Source organism: Hippocampus comes, unplaced genomic scaffold, assembly GCF_001891065.2.
Source record: "Hippocampus comes isolate QL1 unplaced genomic scaffold, H_comes_QL1_v1.1 scaffold100, whole genome shotgun sequence".
Taxonomy (NCBI): domain Eukaryota; kingdom Metazoa; phylum Chordata; class Actinopteri; order Syngnathiformes; family Syngnathidae; genus Hippocampus; species Hippocampus comes.
This window is the reverse complement of record NW_017805282.1, coordinates 832,156-852,591: the sequence shown is the minus strand read 5'-3', so window position 1 is coordinate 852,591 and position 20,436 is coordinate 832,156. Positions and strand designations below refer to the sequence as shown.

The following is a 20,436-nucleotide window of genomic DNA, read 5'->3' as shown; positions in this document are numbered from 1 at the left end:
GTTGACTAAAGGAAATCAATGGACACCTAAAGGAGCCAAAGTGGACCAAAAGAGATCATATAAGGCAAAAGGGGGTCAAGGGGCAACGAAAGGGTGTTCTACAGAAAAAGAGACGGAATGAACCACCGTCGCTGTTGGGTGGGGGCCAAATTCAGTCGTGAAGAAATTAAGACGCTGTTGACAGCGCATTGTCGTTGTGAAGGCAGAATGTGTGGACGGCTGTCCTAATTAGCCAACGCTGATTTTTGGATTAATGATCATTGCGTCTGGGGGGCGGGCTGCGCCGGCACCAGTTGAATGGATGCCAAGGAAAGAAAAAAAAAAAAAAAAAAAAAAAAGCAAAAGAGGCTGCCGGCGCATTCTCGTTGTCCCGGTGCTCGCCTCGGGTACGACGCCACACTTGTTGCGGGAAATGCGCTCAGTCGCCGGGGAGTCAAAGCGGGTGAAAAGAGGTTTGATGAACATTCCGGCCTGTGCGGATGTTGCGGTCACCTTGAAGCACCTTGAAGGAGCTCCTTCATTAGAGGAGGCTCATTAGCCTCGCCTGCGCGTGCCTTAATTAACGGGAATCATGTTGGGACTTTTTCCCTCTCCTACCGTTTCTGATTTACTCTTAAAACAACACAATCGCCATATTTGTTTTTGTAAATCGTACAAATAATGCTTGTTTGTCTATTTATGTCCCCTGATTGCATTCCAACTAGTCGATTGTTTGTCGATATGTGCCCTGACACTGACTAGTACCCGGTGCATGAGAAATATCTTTCAAGTCAACTTTATTGTCAAATGTGCTACGTGTGCAACATACAGCACAGATGAAATGACATTCCTCAGGAGAATGAAGTCTATATTATGCTCATATTTAGTCATGCTGTATAACTTTCCCATGCTTGCAGCGTAGCTTGGCGTCCTTGTAACAATCATCACTTAAAATCAAAATACTGCCGGAGAGACACAAACATTGGAATGCGCCAAGCTGAGAATCGGTTTAGGAGAAACGAAAGTTATGATGTCACACTTTGTGCCTCGGTACCGCCCTGCATCGCACTTGTGACCCGCAGCCATTGTCTGTAATTCACTGATGCCCAGAATATTCTGTTATTAAAAGCTTTGAAGAAACTGTTCATCGATTGCAGCCTTTGTTTGAAGAACCGACATTCTCCTCGTCCGAAATTCAACGAACACACGGGGGAAAGGAGGCCGCTTTCCACCAACAAGAGAGCGGAGCCGCTGCGGGTGCCCGCGCCGCCATCAAAAGAACAGATGACATGAAATGACAAAATAGTACAACACAACACATAATACACAGACAGTCATCCAATCTTAACCATTTTTTCTGCATTCACTTTGTTGTTTGAAGCAGTTATAGATGAAAGAGGAGCGAATCAAAGTGTCCTTTCACATCTCCCTCTGAAAGAAAAGGACTTATTTTTTCAATACAGTTAAGTTCATAAATATACTCTAGATGAGGTAACAAAAAGCGCTTTTCGATATCAAACCTATTATTAGTCACCGCCACACTTCTGAATGGTATGCTGGCAACTAGTCCACGTTTGTCACTATGTGCCCTCACATTGACGGGCGACCATTCCAGGGTGTATCATGTCTTTCGCCCCAAAGTCAGCTGCGTCAGACTCCAGTTCAGCCACCACCTTAATGACGACAAGCGCCAGGAAATTGGACAGACCGATGGATGCTTGGCCAGCGAGCCTCTTTTTTGTTTGTTTTTTTTGTTTGTTTTGTTTCCCCCAACCAGGATGTCTCCTTCAGCTCCTGCGAGCTCTTCTTGTCAAGGCGGCGCTTAGATGAAAGGACTCGCCAAGGACCTCGCCGCCACTGGATAAATTGGCTCATTAAGAGTGACATGTCGCTTGTATTCAGCGTCCGCGACACAGGTGCAGCGCTAGTCAAACCGCTCGCCTTAGCCTCCCCCAGCCCCCCTAAAAAAAAAAAAAAAAAAACTAATTAAAAAAAAAATCGCAAGCAGGCGTCAACTCGGAGCAGGGCCTGCCTGATCGATACGCCATTTTGTTTTGTGGCGATTGGCACGTGAACACAAACCCGGCGCAGCGACCGATCGATGATAAAAATGCATGAAGGAGCACAATGCACCACGAAGTATCCATCCCAAGGCCAAAGACATGGATGAATGAACGAGGGGGGGACAATGAAAATACTGGAAATAAAGGTGCGCGTGTCGCGCTCGCTCTCTCTCGTTACCCTGACACCACCAAAACTGCAGCAGCAGCAGCAAGACATGAATACGACAAGACACACAGATTGTGTTTGATATGCGAGCGGAATAAAAGGAGGGCCCGGTGTGAAGGGGGTAAGGCAAATGGGGGCGCTTAGAGTGGGGGGGGGTACGTTGAGGGATGTTGCTTTGGAGAGTCGGGCGACCAGTCTCCAAGCAACTCACAATAGAAGGTCAGCCAGAGGCAGAAAAGGAAGGAGACTCAGACGACAATACTGAAATGACAAGATCGTCCTTTCTTCCGAGCACAGGTGGAAGCGCCGCTATTCGGCACTGCCGTCTGCAGCCAGGTCAGCTTTGCAAATGATCATCTGTTTTCAGTCGCCTCACCCGGATAAATAAAGGTTAAATGAAGAAACTGGGGCATCGTAGGACCACAGGCGCAAGTTCCTGAGCATTTACATGCTCAAGACTCCTGTCATTTGTTGCATTCATTTCGCTGTCCCTTCCGACAATGCGTCGAATGATTTCAGGCCGTTTCAAGTGAAAGCAACAAAGTTTTCTAAATTTGAAACACCAGAAGAAAAGACTGTGGTTAACAATCTGGTCCAATTTGAATGATTAAAAAATGTATACACATGTTGCTAAGTGTAAGAAGTGAGGCTTCCAAGTAATTAAAAATATAGCCGTTCCCTCCACTCTCGAAGGCGCTGAAACCATGCCGCACTCAACTGTCGACTGCCAATCAAATTTCTACGAGCTGGAAAAACAGCAGATTCTTTGTCGAGCATCTTTCTTATGCCAACACATTACAACATGATTGAGACGCAAAAATATGTCTGCTTAAGGCCTCCGGAGGTTGGAATACTATCCCGCAAAGGCGTTATGGGCCATGACGATGAGGCGTTCTAAAGCGACCACGCCACAGTGAAGACCCGGTTAACATGGTGGCTGTCAAGTTGGTGTTGTTTAGTTAAGAAAAAAAAAGTCATTGCTACCCCGCCTTGCTCTTTTATCTCTCTCTGCGTGACTCAGGGCCCACAACGAGGCGCTCTAATGCGGCCGCGCCAATGGATTTTCTCAAGCTAAGATGCCTTCCGGATGCTGAAGCGTCGCTAGGCAGCATTTTAGCCACAACGCACAAAAAGAAAAATAAATAAATAGCAACACAACTGAAATAGTGAAAGCAGTTTTAACGCTACACCTCCGCATTCGGGTACAACAATCCCATGTAAAGCCTAACAGGACATCTTTATAAAAACAACAAAATTGAATTACAGCGATTTTCAGTATTCAGGTTATTTGGGGGGCGGCCAGGTGGTCCTGTGGTTAGCACGTCGAAACTCACAGTGCAGAGGTACCGGGTTCAATTCCAGCTCCGGTCTCCCTGTGTGGAGTTTGTATGTTCTCCCCGGGCCTGCGTGGGTTTTTCTCCGGGTACTCCGGTTTCCTCCCACATTCCAAAAACGTGCATGGCAGGCTGATTGAACACTCTAAATTGTCCCACGGTGTGAGTGTGAGCCCGAATGGTTGTTCGTTTCTGTGTGCCCTGCGATTGGCTGGCAACCTGTTCACGGTGACCCCCGCCTACTGCCCGAAGACGGCTGGGATAGGCTCCGGCACCCCCCGCGACCCTTGTGTGGATTAAGCGGATCATAAAACGGAGTGATGGATGGATGGATATCTCAACAGGTTTGACAGTGTCGCGCATCAAGCAAGCAAGCTTCGCCTCTTATTTGGATAAATGTGCGAGCGGGTCTTCTTTTGGTTTCCTCAAAGTGATGAGATGCAATTTTTGACAGCGAGGGAGTGAGAACAAGCACGAAGGAATGATTTAAAAAGCTAATTTTGAACAAGTTAAATTGTGTTTCAAGGAGGTGAAGGGGGTGAAAGAAACTATTTTTTAAAAATCATACAATTTCTCTACAAGGCTGATTTTCACCGGGCATGGAAAGTAACCACTTTAAAAATATATTTAAATAAGAATAGGAGGGAGGGGGGGGGGGCTGCTTGTTGATTCTTGTACACGGGCACTGCAGAATATTTGAAACTTTCTCTTCGTGATTTGTGTGGAACATTATGCCGTTTGCCAAGGCAGAGCTTTTGTGGCCGCCAATGAGAAAAAAAGAACGAGTGAACTCGAGAGGCCCTTTCATGCTCGGCGAGTTGTTGCAAGTCAAACAGTAAACAGCAACAAGGACGAGGACGACAATGGCGGCCAGGCAGGGAATGTTGCCTCTTTTGAAATGTATTCATAATCATCTTTCTATGACACGCGGGACGACTCCAATACAAACACTTGTCAGTGAATAATCATCGGCGCTTTGTGGCTTACGCGGCCAAGAATTTGTTTAAAGACGCACTCGAGAAAGCTTGTTTAAAAAATTTAAGTGCAAGGTCGGTGAGAACTTTGCGACGGTCTTGCCAAGGTGAAGCCGGCGGAGACGGCACCCAGTTGAGACTTTTGACGCATCAATGGCGGCAATGGAATTCTTTTGTAAACGTCTGAACGCAGCGTTGCACTCCGGCGTATGTCAGACATGTGTATCCGTTTTGTGGCCAAGTGGAAACGATGTACTGGGAACACATACATGTAGCTAAACATCACCGAGTTGAATGCCGACAGAAGACAATGAACATTCTGTACACATCCGTCATGATCAATAAGAAGAGAATTTTCCTCGTGTTAACTTTTCAAGGTAAAGACTTTATAAAGTAGTACCAAAACCAATGCAAAGTTGATGGAAAAGCTATCATAGTCAGGAAGGATCAACAAGGGTTGGGCCATTACGGAAAAAATAATCATCACCGTGACTTTGACTGATATTGAAATCACGATTAAAAAACACGACTATTCATCAATTTCAAAACGGATTTTCAGCGACCAAAACGGAACTAAATATCACTCCAAATAACTACCAGAAAATCATCGGTAACATATAAAATTATCGCCTGAGGCTTTGCGAGGCAGCGTGATGCGGCGCAGCCTTGGAGCTCCACACTCACTAGTGTGGAAGAGGAAAGTCACATTTGAAATTTCTTCATAAAATTCTTATTTCATAGATGCAGAAAAATATATGCCAGTGAGTATCGTTTTCATATTAGCTGTCTGAATATGTTTGTTTGTGCCCCTTTGTTAGCTGTAGAAGTCATCATGCTAATTTTTGCTAGCCTGTAAATGGGGTTTTCTTTCCACAGTTAGCATTAAGCTAGTGAGCTTAATGCTAAACAAAGTACAAATTGCATTAAAACAAATATGTCATTCTTTTTGTGATGTTTAGCTTGGCAGTAAATCCAAACTGGGCTTTCAATAAACATTTTAACCCTTTCAGGGACAGCGGTTACTACAGTGGACAGCTTATCGTGTTACCAGGTTATCATTATTGGTGTAAGGCACGCTCAGGTAAGGTTGAACAACGTCCGTCACGCGCAATCACATTATGTTCACAACTGACGACCGCTTTGTCCTCTCAAGAGGAAATCAAAGCCCGAATGTCAGCGATTCTCTTGAATTTCGACGAAAAGAAAACAGAAGTTATGGTGTTTGGTCCCTGTGGTCCTTGGACAATCCCACCGTGTTGAGCTGGCCTGGCGTCTCATCAAAAGGCAGCAGTCTCAAATTTGGGATTTCAATTGGATAGTGATTTTAAATTGCACCAGCAAATCAGTGCTGTTGTTAAATCTAGCTTTTCATTTTAGGCAGCGGACTCAGGTAAAGCCCTTCCTTTCTCAAGAGCGGTTATAAAGAGTAATCTCTGCTAAATCACTGTAATACATTTAAAGTCCTCCCTCAAGCGTCTCCAGTTGGGCCAAAATCCTGCGGCTCACCTCCTGACTGGAGCTCGTAAAAGGGAGCACAGGACCCCAATTCTGGCTTCCGTTCATTTACTTCCAGTACATTTCAGAGTTAATTTTAAGATACTTTTATTTGTTTCCTAATCTTTGAATGGCCTCACCCCAGCTTTCCGCTCTGAGCTCCTCCACCAGTGAACCAACCTGCCTAAGGTCTGTGGATGAGACGCTATTGGACTAACCAGAGCATTTTCTGCTTACATGTTCGACAAGCCCTGTGTCCATTTTTAAAACACCTTTGAAGACACATTTTTATTCTTTGGCTTTTGACCCAATGGGAGACGAACACTGTTCTATTGTTTTCTGCTGTCTACTGTATATGTTAGTATCATTCGCTTCTTCTATTTGGATTTACTGTCTTCACAGTTTTTGTTGTTGTATTATTGTTATTTTATACATCCAACCATGTGTCCATTAACCGAGCCGCTTCTCGTCAACAGAGTCGCAGGTGTGCTGGAACGTATCCCAGCTGTCTACGGGCAAATAGGCGGCGGGGTGGACCCTGAAGTGGTTGCCAGACAATCGCAAATGGTTATTTTATGTTGCAGTAGATATGATTTGTTATAGTTGCAGCTGTTGTGAAAAGCGCTATACAAAGAAAGTTGTAGTGCAATATGAATCGCTTTTCTTCAATTCGAATGTTTTTATCGTCAGAAGGTATCAAAATTACAATTACATTTCCAATTAATTGCCCTGCCGTACAATCAACACGCGAATCACATTGGAATCATAATCAGCAGCTATTGACGAAGCCTAAATGGTTTGAAAGGAAGAGGTAAAGGACTCTTGACAAGTCGATGTCTTTTGAAGCAGTTTTTGAAGCAGAACCTCGTTAAACTTTGCGAAGGCCTAGTTGACTTGAGCTGACTTTCCTGAAGTCAATCGATGATCGTGCACTGGTTTTCTCATTATTTGTATTTATTTCATCATTTCTTATTTTGCAACCTTGAAGCACTTTTTTTTTTCCTCTCAAGGGCCAAAGCAATTAAGTGTCGTTGGAATGTGGCGGTCTCTCTCAGTAGAGCTCCATACCAAAAAAAAAAAAAAAAACGTGGGGTGAAAATGACTGACTAATAATGGGTAGATTATGGTGAAGCGAGTGTTCCCAATACTGTGACCTTCATGATGAGCATCACATGAGTGGCACCTGGTGGCACAAAGCTGCTGTTAGCCCAAATTGTCAGGTGGAGCATTGAGTGCAATTCTCTGCTTACTAAATAAATTTAACTGTTGCTGTTGTTGATTTTTTAAATCTATAATCAACAGACTAAAATGATAGACGTAACTGGAATAAATTATACCTTAATTTTTACAATAAATATTGGCACCGCCACTATTATATTCAATGTAGAATATTTGGAATTAATGGAATTTTGGGGTATTCTATTTACTTGGCTTATAAGATAATATAAAATATGATTTGTCACCAATGGGGAAATTTGCCTCAATTTGAATGTTACAATATCCAATGATTAAAAAAAAATAGATAGATAGATAGATAGATAGATAGATAGATAGATAGATAGATAGATAGATAGATAGATAGATAGATAGATATGAATGAATGAATGAATGAATGAACACAAATTGTTGATTACCATTTCATTAACTTGAATTTGCATTGATTATTTTTGGACTCATTCATCATTAAAACAAAAGAAGTCAGTGAGGCCATCTGGAGGGTGCTTGTTGGCTGGCCATGTTGTGGTTAAACATTGTCCCAAAGTTTGCCTTGGGCCTTCTGTTGTTTTCACACGAGCGGCCGGGCCAATTGTGGCGCACCATTATTGACTGTGTAATTAAAAGTACTTTAAGGTGTAACACGCTGTAACGGGCACACGCGCCGCCATCTGTCACTGGCGCGGCAGATAAGAACGACGGCGGGCACTCTGGCAGCGTTGTCACTTGTTCTCTCCAACGGTCATTGATTTTTAAAAAAAAAAGTATTTATATTATTGCTTTATTATTTATTATTTGCAGAAATACTGTGGCAATATATACATTAATAAAAAAAAAAAAAGACAAGATGAAAAAACAGCCAAAAGACATTTTTTGCTGAGTGTCATTAAATCTAATTACATATCTGTGAATTTAAGTGTAAAATACAATTGTCATACAGAAAATGACCGGCGAGTCCTGGATATTTTGACCTTTTTTGTGGAAAGTGCAGCACCCCTCGCCCAAAATAAATAATTTAAAAAAAAAAGAAAAAAGCTGCTGCAGGCGGGAATGGAAAAAAACGGCCGCTACATCCCCGTAACTAAGCCGTCGTCTGCAGGTGGGGTCGGCCTACCTTGAAGGGGAACCCCTGGGTCTTGCTTGTGTCACGGTACCCCTGGGGCGCCCATGAAGACTGTGTCGATGGGGGGCAACGAAGAGACCGGGTCCTGCTGCTGCGACAACGAAGCCTCCTGGGGGGAGAAGGCCGACGAGGACACGGCGTACATGCAGGGGGCCGAGCCTAGCGAGACAACATGTGAGATGGATGACGGGATGGACATCTTGTTTGCCTTCATGCTTAGCCTACTTTTGCCTGCTGGCTCACTTAAGTCATGTTTCCACCGCACAGCGCCGCTGCAGCTGAAGGCTGTTTGAACTGAGGCTCAGCGATGAAAAAAAAAAAGTGCGTTGTCATAACTTAGCCAGCGTGTCATGATGGAGCGTGTCGGACGGACGGACGGACGGGTGGATTATGCTGACTGATTGACAAGACTGACTAACAAACAACTGTGACCTACTAACTACTGAAAATGGATCACCGCAACTATCCAAAATCAAATTTGTAACAAACCAGCTAAAATGAACTTAACTACGAAGTTGTCGAGTGTTTAAAACGAACACAGTAACTGACTAAAACCAATCGACGATGAAAATTAACCACTGCAGCTAATAAAACCAAAGAACTGCAAAACACAACCTAAAAATAACGAAATTGTTTACTGAATCTAATAAGTAATGAAAACAACTGAACTGACTATTGACCCTAAAACAACAGTAAATAAATTAGGAAAACTTACTAACGAACTAAACAGCCTAATCTTGTCCGTGATTAAAATGCGGCAGTCATGCAAAATGTTTGGTAGCTCACCTGCCGCATTGTGGCCGTCACTGAAGAAGGTTCCGCTCTTCCTGCCGGGCCGGTCAAGGATGTTGAGCGGGTCATGGACGTCGGAGTATGGTGAGCGAAGCAGGAGGAGGGGGTTTACGCTGCTGATGACCGACACATGCTGCTCCACCGCCGGCGCCATCCGCTGGCCATCCAGGTAGCTACCGTTTCCAAAATAATCTGTGGGGGAAGGTCGAGAAAAAAACTTCACATTCCATCAGGGATTCATGTTGGATTTTTGATGTTGTCATTTTTTTTTTTTAAATAAAGTTGTAATCCAATAAAAGTATAAATTGAAATATGATGGAAGGTGAGAGGCCGGTCAGCGTTCCTGCTTTTCCGGTGTCGCTACTCTTACCATTTTGTCCCGCAGCAGAATACGTTTGTCCCGTACCACTGCCGCCGCTGCCGCCGGTCGAGTGGTTGAGTCCAAAACCGAATCCATCGCCGGCGTCCAGCATGTGAGCCGCCGTCTCAACCTCCAGACCGGGATCGTTCAGGATGGCGTCCGAGCTAGAGCCGTAGCCGGAAGCCGGGTGGGCGGAAGACGCGTAAGGGCTCAGCGAGCAGGCGGGACCCACGGCGGAGGAGAAATGATGGCCATCTCCGTAGAAGACGTCTTTGACGGCAGGTTGCTGGTCATCCAAGGTGGGGTAACGACACAGCTGGTAGGCCAAGGAGGACGTCGTGACGCAAGACGAGAATGTGCTCTCCACCTCGGGCCTCAACACACAAAAAACTAAATTTGACCAGACTCCAGTCAGGAAAAAAATACCACATTCTTACGACACCAAAATGTACGTAAGATAACCTCGTACTATCAGGTGATTAATCGCAACATTTTCCATCATGAATTGCATTTTTCTACTCCTACTATTTTAACAGTCATGAACAGATAATGACATAAGTTAAATGTTGTTTGTAAAATCTGCAAAATGAAAATATTTCGATTCAGAGATCCCTCTAATAGCTTTCTCACGAGCAACTTTGATTTGTTACTCAAAATATTAAACTTTAATTAAAAAAAAAAGCAAAACTATTTAGATTTCATTGAATTTATTTATGAGATTTGTACTCGAACAAAACTTCAGGTGACCCAACACAGCACAGAGTGGCTGCACGACATCAGGCCACTCTTAATGTTGTTGTCCCTGCTGCAGCATCTTGTCCATTTTTGCACCGGTGATTGAAGTTTGGCTCTAATGATTGCGAGCGCGAATGGTTGTTTGTCTATGTGTGCCCTGCGATTGGCTGGCATCCAGTTCAGGGTGTGCCCCGCCTACTGCCCGAAGCCAGCTGAGATAGGCTCCAGCACGCCCGCGACCCTCATGAGGATAAAGTGGATTAGCCAATCGAATGGCACACATCGACGAACAACCATTCATGCTCACGATCACACCTAGGGAAAATTTTGTGTTTCATTAACCTGCCATACATGTTCTTAGAATGAGGGAGGAAACCGAAGTACCCAGAAAAAGCCCACACAGAGAACATGCGAACTCCACACAGGCAGGCCAAAGCCAGAATGGAACTCTCTGCACTGTGAAGCCGAGGCGCTAACTAGTCGACCACCATGCCGCCCTAGTACTTATAATTACATACCAAAAAGAACGCTAACTAACCTACAATAAATCCAATTAAAAACCTGACGGGAGCGCTGTACAAAAGAGAGTTGAAGCTGACCTGAGTCCAGGCTGGTAAGCGGATGCGGGCATAGGGAAGTAGGCTGAGCAGGGGTACAAAGTCTCCGGGAAGACGGCACAGAGGTTGGGCTGGTTTACGGCACCCAACGTGGAGAGGTAGGATGATGACGAAGACGAAGAGGAGCAGGAAGAAGTCGGGGCTCGTGGCCCCTGGTTGATGACCGAGCCTCTGTGCACCAGCGGCGCCGGAGAGATAGGAGGCGTCATGACTGAAGCACAAAAGTCTGCGGGACCGCCTGGAAAGCAAAAGCTGGTCTTTATTTTTTTGAAATTTAGTTTGAAGGAGGCTCGAGAACATATATCCTCCATGACAAAACCATTTATTGGTAGGAAAAGTTCATTAAATATATCATATGGTATGAATGAATAAATAAATCATCATGGTATGTGAGAAAAGTCTTGTATTTTTTTTTTTTTAATTCAGAACAAAGATATCATTTTACGAGAAAAATATTTTTGGGAAGAAACTGCAACATTATGAAACTGAAATCAGTTAAATTGCATAATAATAATTTTTGGTCATTAACCATAAATCTAGGCAAGGCAGTTTTATTGACAGGAAGAGCACATTTCAAACACTGGGCAACTCAATGTGCCAAGACTTGGAGAATAAAGTTTCCACAAAAAAAAAAAAAAAAAAAACAAGTATCATGATTTTTTTTTTTTTTAATGTACCTGCACCAGGGAAGTCAACAGAATCCGTCACGGATATGACGATGGCAGCGCCCGTCTCCACCCCTCGCTGCCGGTTGTCCGCCAGAGACACAGAGGCATCCTGTCCCGAGGACTCGCTCTTCACCGATTGGTCGACGACGACAGGCGCACTGTTGACTTTGTTGCGATTGGCTAGGAAGCAGGAGCTGGGACATGCCAAAAAGGCTGCTTTACTGGCCCCTGAGAGAATGGAAAAAGTTGGCTATTTATGCAAAATAAAAACGGAGATGCCATTGTGTCCAATCACTACCTACCTTCTTTTTTCATGTGTTTGTCCAGAAGGTTCTGCAGGTCGCGCTCTTTGTCGTTGTTGAACTGGGTTTCGAGCGCCAGTAGGATGTATTCATCCAGAAGCATCCGGATCAGATGGAAGGAACCTGAACACCATCCACATACTGTAGTTATGTACTCAACTGCAGATGGGGAAGGCATGCACTTGGTGGGAGTTGTCTATTTTGGGGAAGAAAGTGAAACGATATTGTGGAGAAACATGAAGAAACTCCCGTTGTGTCCAATTACACGCCCTCATACATAAATTAGACTTATTATTATGAGTATTATTATGCTGATTACAGAAGACCCCGCTTTTCCGCAGTTCAGTTCCATGCTCGAACTGCTAAAAAGGCTAGCATGCCAAAGAAAATGAGGCGCAACTGTGTTAGTATGACATTGGGTGCTTTTAATATTTGTTCAAATGATTTTTTTTTAAGAAAAACTAAATAAAACTACAAATTTAATGTATCACATTAAAAAAAAAAAAAGAAAATTACATAAAAATAGCAAATGTGTGAAATGAAAAGAAAATATTTGATACAAAATAAAATATTACTAAACTAATACAGTACGAATAAACTTTGTAATAAAAGGAAAATAAGAACAGAATAAAATATTATGAAATAAAATGGGCGGCACGGCAGTCGACTGGTTAGCACGTCCACTTCACAGTGCAGAGGTGCAGGGATAGAATCCGGCTCAGGCCTTTCTGTGTGGAGTTTACATGTTTTCCCCGTCCCTGTGTGGGTTTTCTCCAGGTACTGTACTCCGTTTTCCTCCCACATTCCAAAAACATGCATGGCAGACTGATTGGACACTCAAAATTGTCCCTAGGTGTGATTGTGAGCGCGGATGGTTGCTTGTCTATGTGTGCCCTGCGATTGGCTGGCAACCGGTTCAGGGTGTCCCCCAGCTACTGCCCGAGGAAAGCCGGGATACAGGCTCCAGCACCCCCGCGAACATTGTAAGGATAAGTGGATTCGAAAATGGATGGATGGATGGATGGATGAAATAAAATAAAAAGGAAACAATATAGAAACATCCAAGTAACATTAAAGTAATACACAAACAATAAATGCATGAAACATTATACGATAACAACTTCAAGAATATAATAATATAAAAACCAAACATGTTGGATTGGATTGAGAAAAATGGTGCTTAGCATTCAATTGCTCCGTTTGTCCAGCAGGGCTTTGCTGTTCGAGTACGCGTGCGTGCGTGACTCTGCGTGCGTGCGTGACTCTGCGTGCGTGCGTGACTCTGCGTGCGTGCGTGACTCTGCGTGCGTGCGTGACTCTGCGTGCGTGCGTGACTCTGCGTGCGTGCGTGACTCTGCGTGCGTGCGTGACTCTGCGTGCGTGCGTGACTCTGCGTGCGTGCGTGACTCTGCGTGCGTGTTTATTCACACGCACTGTGTTTAAACAGCGAGCACACGACCCCAAGATAAGACTGTTTAATGATTACTATTTATGGCTGCATTGTGTAAAGAAGAGCGCGGGCGCAAAATGGAGCCTCGGAATGATTCATGGGAGTCCTAATAGCCGCGATGACGACGGCGGGCGTGTGGCGGCGTCACCTTACCGAAACTGGCGGCGTTGTTGAGTGTGAGGTTGTGCATCACGCGGGCGCCGAAGAAGCTCCAGCGCAGCAGGAAGTCCTGAGCTCGCCTCCTCACCGAGCGACCGCCCTGTTTGCCCGGCTGAGCAAACGCCAAAACACAAACACCAAAAGCTAACTGCACCTGTTTGCCGATTACTAAGCGGTGACTTACTTACAGGTGCCAAAATGACATAAACATCACACACGTAACAAATAAAAACTTACGCCAAAAGATATTCTCACACGCACACTTTTTAGGGACCGGGCAAGGTCAAGAATCACTTAAGTTCTAAAAGCATTGGTAAAATCAAATCTGTGATTCTGCAGAATCGCAGGGTCCACTGTACAGCACTTGAAATGGGACCTTAATGACTTTGTGCTCCACCACGGTGTCCAGCCACTCGACAAAGGATTCGACGGTGGCATTCTTCCTTAAAAGCTCCTTCAGCTCCTGGAAGACGGCGATGGCCTCGTCTGCAGGGAAACACACACGTGTTTCAGCACGTCTGGCTGTGTATAGCTACGCCAAGTCCAAGAGATCCTCATTTGGGTCATCAATCACACGCCGACTTACAGTCGGAGTGGGCGTCATGCAGCTGTTCGCCATTGGCGTTGATGCTGAGCAGCGATTGCAGGCTGATGCTGTTCAGGTCCACATTGTCCATGTCCGCCACCATGTTGCTCACCACGCTTTGGTCAAACAGCGCCGGACGGGCGATCTGCCCAGGTGTGATGCCGGCGGCAAAACCACACAGACAGTCATCGACATACTTTACACAGGAGCTCCTTTAAGCGCACTGGCCCATTGTTACGTTATGTCAACGTATCCGCCATATTGCATGTGGCAGGTCTGCCCAGTAAACGAATGCAAGTAAATGAACTGAAATTCACAAAGTGACAACCAACAAAGCACCGTATTTTCCGCACTTTAAGGCGCACCGAAAAGCATTCCAGTTTCTCAAACTCCGACAGTGCACCTTATAATCCGATACGCCTTATATATGGATCAATATTCTGATTTCTTGGACGTAGTATTTTAAATGTTCTGTCAAGCGCTGAAAGGTTGAAAGCTCAATATAAATAAAGCTGTATTGTATTGTATTCCCTTTAGCGTAGCTCCATCTCGTGGATGCATAAGGCAAACGCAACCACTATTGTAGCTTATAAAACAGTTTTAAAATACGCCATTCATTGAAGGTGAGCCTTATACGCGATACATATACATTGCGGAAAAGACGGTGTACAAACATAATGCGTCTCTTTCATTAATATATCTGGAAACAGACAGGCACCAAAATTAATTTGTGTAATTTGTAATCGGATTATTTTAAATGTTGACTCCCACACAGTAGATATATTTCAATTCTTGAGAAGTGCAGCCATACAGACATAGCTGTCGACACTAAGGATAATCGTGAGAAAAATACATACGGGTCTGAGGACAAGAATTTGCTCTTGGGACTAGAACCTTCTCTCTGAACTGGAATTTTTACTTGGGACAAGCACAAAACCTTCCAATTGAAACTATACTCAGGACTTGAAACTTATCCTGGTATTCCGCCCTTCGTTCAGGACTGAAATCTTCTCTTGGGACATTCTGTCATCCAATTAGCCAGACGTGCTAACCTATGACAGCCACAGGCCATCCGGCTGAGTGAGGCGTCACTGCATATACGTACTTCTGCGACAACGTGGATGTCACGTTACCTGCGCCAGGTGCAAGAAGGACGTCTGCCGCTTGAGGGAGGACACAAATCGGCGCGCGATGGGCAGCTTCTTGGCAGCAAGGCATTGTGGGAGGTTGTCCAGGGAGGAGGCCAGCCACATTTCCCAGTGCTTGGCAAAGTTGCAGATATCCGCGAGCAGGCTGACAGATGTCAAACACGCCATGATTGGCAAGACACGATACATCACTTTGTTCGGCACACAATTTTGTCAGAGCCAAAGGACAACACGCCTCTTAGGTCAAGATTTTAAACTGTCAATTAGAGTGTGAATGGCTGTTGGTCTACATGTGCCTTGCAATGCTCACCCGTGACCCAAATGAGGAAAAGCGGTACACAAAACTCATGGATGGGTAAACTGTGTGTTTACCCAAACTCAATCCCTCATTTTAATGTAAAGGCAGAATTTGTTGTTTTGTGTTTGTTCAAAATTGATATTTTGAGATGGAGTACCCTAATCAAATGTCTAAACCAGCATTGATGTGATAGCATTAAAAAATGGCAATGGCATTGAACAATGATTCGATTCCTTAAAAGAGAAAGCAAACCTTTCAGGCATCTCTTGCATTGTGGCGGGAATGAGCACATCAGTCAAAACCTGAGCAGATTAAAAGAAAATGTCATGTGATTCATTCTATATTTCATTACCATTCATCAATTATGATTATACCAACCGGCAGCACAGTAAAGGAGTGATGAGCACATCTGTCAATCACAAAATCTAGCTATATGTTGATTATAATAACGTGAAATAAAAAAAGCAGAGGGAGGTGGTTTGAGATGACTATAAATTACACTTCTGACACTTGATTGACAATTCTAAATGTGTGGAAAATGCACTCTACTGATTTAAGTAGAATTTAGCTGATGTTGGCGGCTTACCTTATACAAAATGGAGTCGCACACGCACAAAATGTCCACCAGCAACGGGTTGTCCAGCAGTGGCAACAGGTGGTCGGGCATGCCCTGCCAGAAGTGCAACAGGAAGTTGTGTATCTGGAAGAGCATCGCGAGAAGACACGTGAGCGTCGCCAAACCGCTCGGTAGGCCGTGCGTACCAAGGCGAGGCGTCACCTCGTCAAAGTTGACATTGATGGCGTTGTCCAAGATGCACTGACAGTGCGTCTTGTACATCATGATCAGCGTGTCCACCTATTATTTTAATTTGAATTATTATGATGTCACATAAGGGGTCCATCAAGTGCCCAGTCCCGCCGTACAGAACCTTTTCCCGGGAGATGTTTCCCTGCAGAATAAGGTGCTGGGCGCTAGGGAATTCCGGGAGCAGCGTTCCCGTTTTGGAGCTAAGAGAGTATTTCCTGGTGAAGCCTCCCTGCACACAACATGCGCGTCAGCATCATTCAGTGACTTATTTAGTAACATACAAAACGTTTCCAAAAGGTGGCACATAGAGGACACTACCTCATTCTTCATCTTGCTTCCAGAAAATCTGCCGACAGGAAAAGGAAAATCATCCAAGCAGAAAATCTAAACGTTGATGTTAATTGTTGTGTTTGACATCGAATGTTATCGTTTTTGTCATTACGTGTATTAAGTACCTGGTCAAACCTTTCCCTGAGTAGACGGAATGATAGTAAGCGCTGCTCTCTTTGATGCCGATGCCATAGTAATGATACCTGTCATGTAACACCAGTTACTAAAAACAATTCTGTGAACATGAGGATTGAGAAATATGACGGTTTAAAAGTGGTGCTGACTTAGAATGTCCCCTGGTTCCCAGTCTCCTAGTGGTGAGGAGAGGGAACTTCTGTCGGATTGTCTGATTGAGGCAAAAAAAAAAAAAAGTTTGATAACAACATCCAAATGTTTCGTACACACACACACACACACACACACACACTCAAAAACAATAAATACATAAATAAATAAATAAATAAATAAAACATCCAGCAACATCATGAGTCACGACAGTATTGCTCAAATATGAGGCGGCTTCTCAGGCATAGTCCAAAGGGTTTGTAGTTTTACTTTGTATTAATTTTATCATGTACAGGTATTTTATTTTATTTTATTAGCCTTATGACCACCGATCATGTTAAAAAGCTGCTTGAAGAGGAGTGAATTCGTTTTGGGGATTTTTTCCCCATCTCAGATCAGTGGCCAATTTCTTTTCACAAATCGATACTGATACCACGTGGTCTGTTATTTTTGTCAAACAAATTATTCCAATCAATAAATTTCTACTAATGTGGGTATCCTTGTATGATTTTACCAATTTTGTCGGCCCTATAGCCAACCTGCAAAACTCACTCAATACTGGCAGTTTTAGGACAAAAAATAAAAAAATCAGCCCCCAAAACCATTTCAATTGACACAGACGTAAGAGGACAACTATTTGCATATTCTGGAAGATTAAAAAAAGATGAAAAAAAGGTACTGTACTTTTCCAAAAGTGGCAGCGCAGGCGGGCTCCAGTTTGATTTTCCTGCAGAAGTCCAGGTAGTGAGCATAGAGGATGCAGCGAGGGAGACACACACCCTCGCACACAATGTAGTTCTCCTCCAGCCTGATAGGGGGCACCACAACAATCAGCATCATCATCATCATCATTCACAAATAGCACATTGGTGCTTACCACTGCAGTGTGAGCTGTGTCTGCTTCTTCTTGTCCTTGCTCATCTTGTTGATGCTTTTCCTGGGTGAAGCCAGGCTTGCTTTGGCACTCACTTCCTCATTCTGGTCCTGGTCCAGATCCTGGTCTTCCTCTGAGGACGCCATTTCGTTGCTGTCCTCCGCCTCTGAGGAAATCACAAAAATTCACAATTATGTTTTTATTTAACAACATAAAGAGCTGAAGTCTTCGGTTGATCAGTACGCCAGAATTATGAGTTGTTCTTTGCAGAGGATAAAGAATACATGGCTGTGAGCATTGTTTTATTTTCTCTCTGTGTGTTGCTGCAAAGTTTGTGTTCAGATAGTTCTTGCTGAAAGGGTCACACCAACACATAGATGCTAATTGTTAGCCCTTGTGCCTATGATATTTCCCCTTGTAATTCCAGTGGAGGCTATGTAGTTGTTTCAAATACACATCTTGGTTTTATGTTTAGTTTGACAGTAAGCTTCAGTCAATAAACATCTTGGAGCTTCTTTTGTGAACATTTAGTAATTAAATCTGCCAAAGTCCAGCTTGTTGTGAAAGTGACTGAAGTTCCCTGCCAATAGTACTTCTATTTAAAAGATTTAGGATTTAAAAAAGTTTTTGTAACTAATTTGATGGTTCAAATTCAAGCAATTTGAAGCACCTTTATAAACCCTGCACGTTCTGGGCCCATTCCCAACATCATAATTGGAAACCACACTGTGGCATTTTGCAGTTTGGGCTTTTTATTTGTTTTCGCCACCACCTCGTGGCCGATCAGCGTCATTTTTTTTTTTTGTCCAAGTAAATCCAATCAGAGACGATGAAAGACATACTGCACTTAAAAGCAAAGCAGTAGAGAATGAGCCAACTGTACATGTACAAATAGCAATACATACTCGTTAATTTGAACCTCAAAGTAATGTTAGTAATTATATTTAATGTTTTGGGAGGTTTGTGTCTTTTTTTTGTTTTTTACCTGATTTGATGGCAGAATCATCGTCCTGGTTAAAGCGTCCACGGAAGGCTGTGTCCACTTGTGAGCCGCACAAAGTTTTGTTGAAAGCGTGAAGAGGTAAAAGCCTATCCGCAGCCGAACTCTCACGGCTGCGCTTCATCGCCATAGTCATACCATGCACGGGGGACATTTAAGAGTTTTATTTTATAAAAATAAAAATAAAAATAAAAAATAGGAAGAAGCTGCTCATTTGGGTCCTGAAGAAGGCCTAAAGCAGAGCAGAAGCAGCCGGTGGATCTTTTGTCAGGAGGAAGACGAGGAAGAAGGTCGATGAGGTGCTGTACCGTGAGGAGATGAGCGAGCAGGCCCAGCGCATGCGAGCATCATATTTACAGAACAGCTTCTTAATCATTAACAGGGAGGAGGGGGAAAAAAAAAAAAGACTCATCCATCTGTCTTTCCAGCACCATCAGCTTCCCCACACGCTTTGCACCTCCAGCTTTCACACTCATACAAACGTTTAAAAATCAAGAAGCTACAAACCTTATCTTTAATTCAATGATTTTCCAATAATTAAGGTATTTCCCTCATTTGAAATTTATTCTGAAAGTCTATGTGAAAATACATTTTTGGCAAATTTGACACATCGCAGAGAAAAGTGTTGTGAACCATTCAAATTTGGTAAGGGTGTTAATGTATATAAAGTGACCTTAGATGCTGTGGGCGACGAGCATGTCTGCTCAATGCCTTGATAATTAACTGTCCATTAAATATCACTTCTATGAACTCTAAAAATAGATGCTACTTTGTTCTAATACATGTTTGGGCCGGGTACATTAAATGTATCTGATTAAAGCCACCGGCAGATGGATAATGTCCCTATGGGTCATCACAGGGGTTTTCCACGCCATGACAACAAGGCGCTCTAAACGAGAAGCATTTGTCCATACAGCTGCCTTAAGTACAAAATGTGAAGGGAAAACTAGTTGAGTTATGGGAAAATAAAGACAGCAATAATAAAATGTAATGTATAAAAGCAGATATACCTAGAGAAGACATACAGAATAAGTCTTGAATCTCAGAATGGCCCCCTTGGCAAGCAGATAGAGGTCATTTTGTGACTGCTTAAAAAATGATATGCAGGACATGCCATTTACAGGGGCATTCAATTTACGGTCTGCTGGAAACAGAATGTTACCTTGCGCACAACACAAAGACGCAGCTGGGTAAACATTCAGGTGGCTATTTGCTTTAGTGCAATATGAATTCATCTCTGGATCAACTGTGGTTGGTGATTAAAAATATTTAGAGGGCAAAACTTTTGTGACACGTCATTAGAATGCAGTTAATTTAAATCTAGTATTATACGAAGTATTATATAAAGTACAGTATGTCTCTATCTAAACGTGGTAATAATTTGGGGAGAGTAGCAGGTGCACTTTCCATTTATATGACTGTAAACAATCTGTTACATTTGTAGAGCGAGTGCGATGTTTTGCTCTACAAACAAAAATATATATTACAAGCCGTCATAATAAGAGCTGGTGCCAGTGCCGATCAAATATCCGAATAATTTATGATCAAAGTTACCTGATTTGATTTAAACGTGATCTTTTCCTTCCTGTCATGGAGGACAATTTGGTGTGGCCCGGGAACTCAAAGCAACCGGTAACGAATTAGTACACTGACACCTGATTGGTTCAACGTCACA

At 43.5% G+C, this 20,436-nt stretch overlaps 1 protein-coding gene across 3 annotated transcripts; it reads right to left on the bottom strand.

Moving 5' to 3' along the window:
• Positions 1–1,400: 1,400 nt before the first annotated feature.
• On the bottom strand, positions 1,401–20,404 carry rfx6 (regulatory factor X, 6). Of its 3 annotated transcripts, none has more exons than XM_019871562.1 (21): positions 18,747–19,395; positions 17,765–17,927; positions 17,572–17,695; positions 16,887–16,948; positions 16,728–16,805; positions 16,591–16,618; positions 16,394–16,501; positions 16,243–16,320; positions 16,051–16,164; positions 15,717–15,766; positions 15,152–15,311; positions 14,019–14,163; positions 13,809–13,918; positions 13,427–13,544; positions 11,824–11,946; positions 11,531–11,749; positions 10,836–11,091; positions 9,511–9,875; positions 9,135–9,332; positions 8,340–8,507; positions 1,401–1,940 (listed from the first exon to the last, which is right to left on the bottom strand). In XM_019871562.1, exons 1-20 carry the CDS (start codon positions 18,913–18,915, stop codon positions 8,371–8,373), a joined length of 2,805 nt encoding a protein of 934 aa, XP_019727121.1. In that variant the 5' UTR covers positions 18,916–19,395; the 3' UTR covers positions 1,401–1,940; positions 8,340–8,370. The 3 variants fall into 3 exon arrangements, with proteins under 3 accessions (XP_019727121.1, XP_019727120.1, XP_019727122.1); XM_019871561.1 differs by lacking the exon at positions 1,401–1,940 and adding an exon at positions 20,316–20,404 and having other exon boundaries at positions 8,090–8,507; positions 18,747–19,128; XM_019871563.1 differs by lacking the exons at positions 1,401–1,940; positions 18,747–19,395 and adding an exon at positions 20,316–20,404 and having other exon boundaries at positions 8,090–8,507.
• Between the last annotated feature and the right edge of the window lie 32 nt (positions 20,405–20,436).

Coding starts and splice junctions, on each gene's coding strand:
- rfx6 (XM_019871561.1), bottom strand. CDS start 18,915: ATGTCCCCCGTGCATGGTATGACTATGGCGATGAAGCGCAGCCGTGAG. Junction 17,696..17,764: donor ACACAGCTCACACTGCAGTG/GTAAGCACCAAT, acceptor GCCCCCTATCAG/GCTGGAGGAGAACTACATTG. Junction 9,876..10,835: donor GCTTACCAGCCTGGACTCAG/GTCAGCTTCAAC, acceptor TTGTGTGTTGAG/GCCCGAGGTGGAGAGCACAT.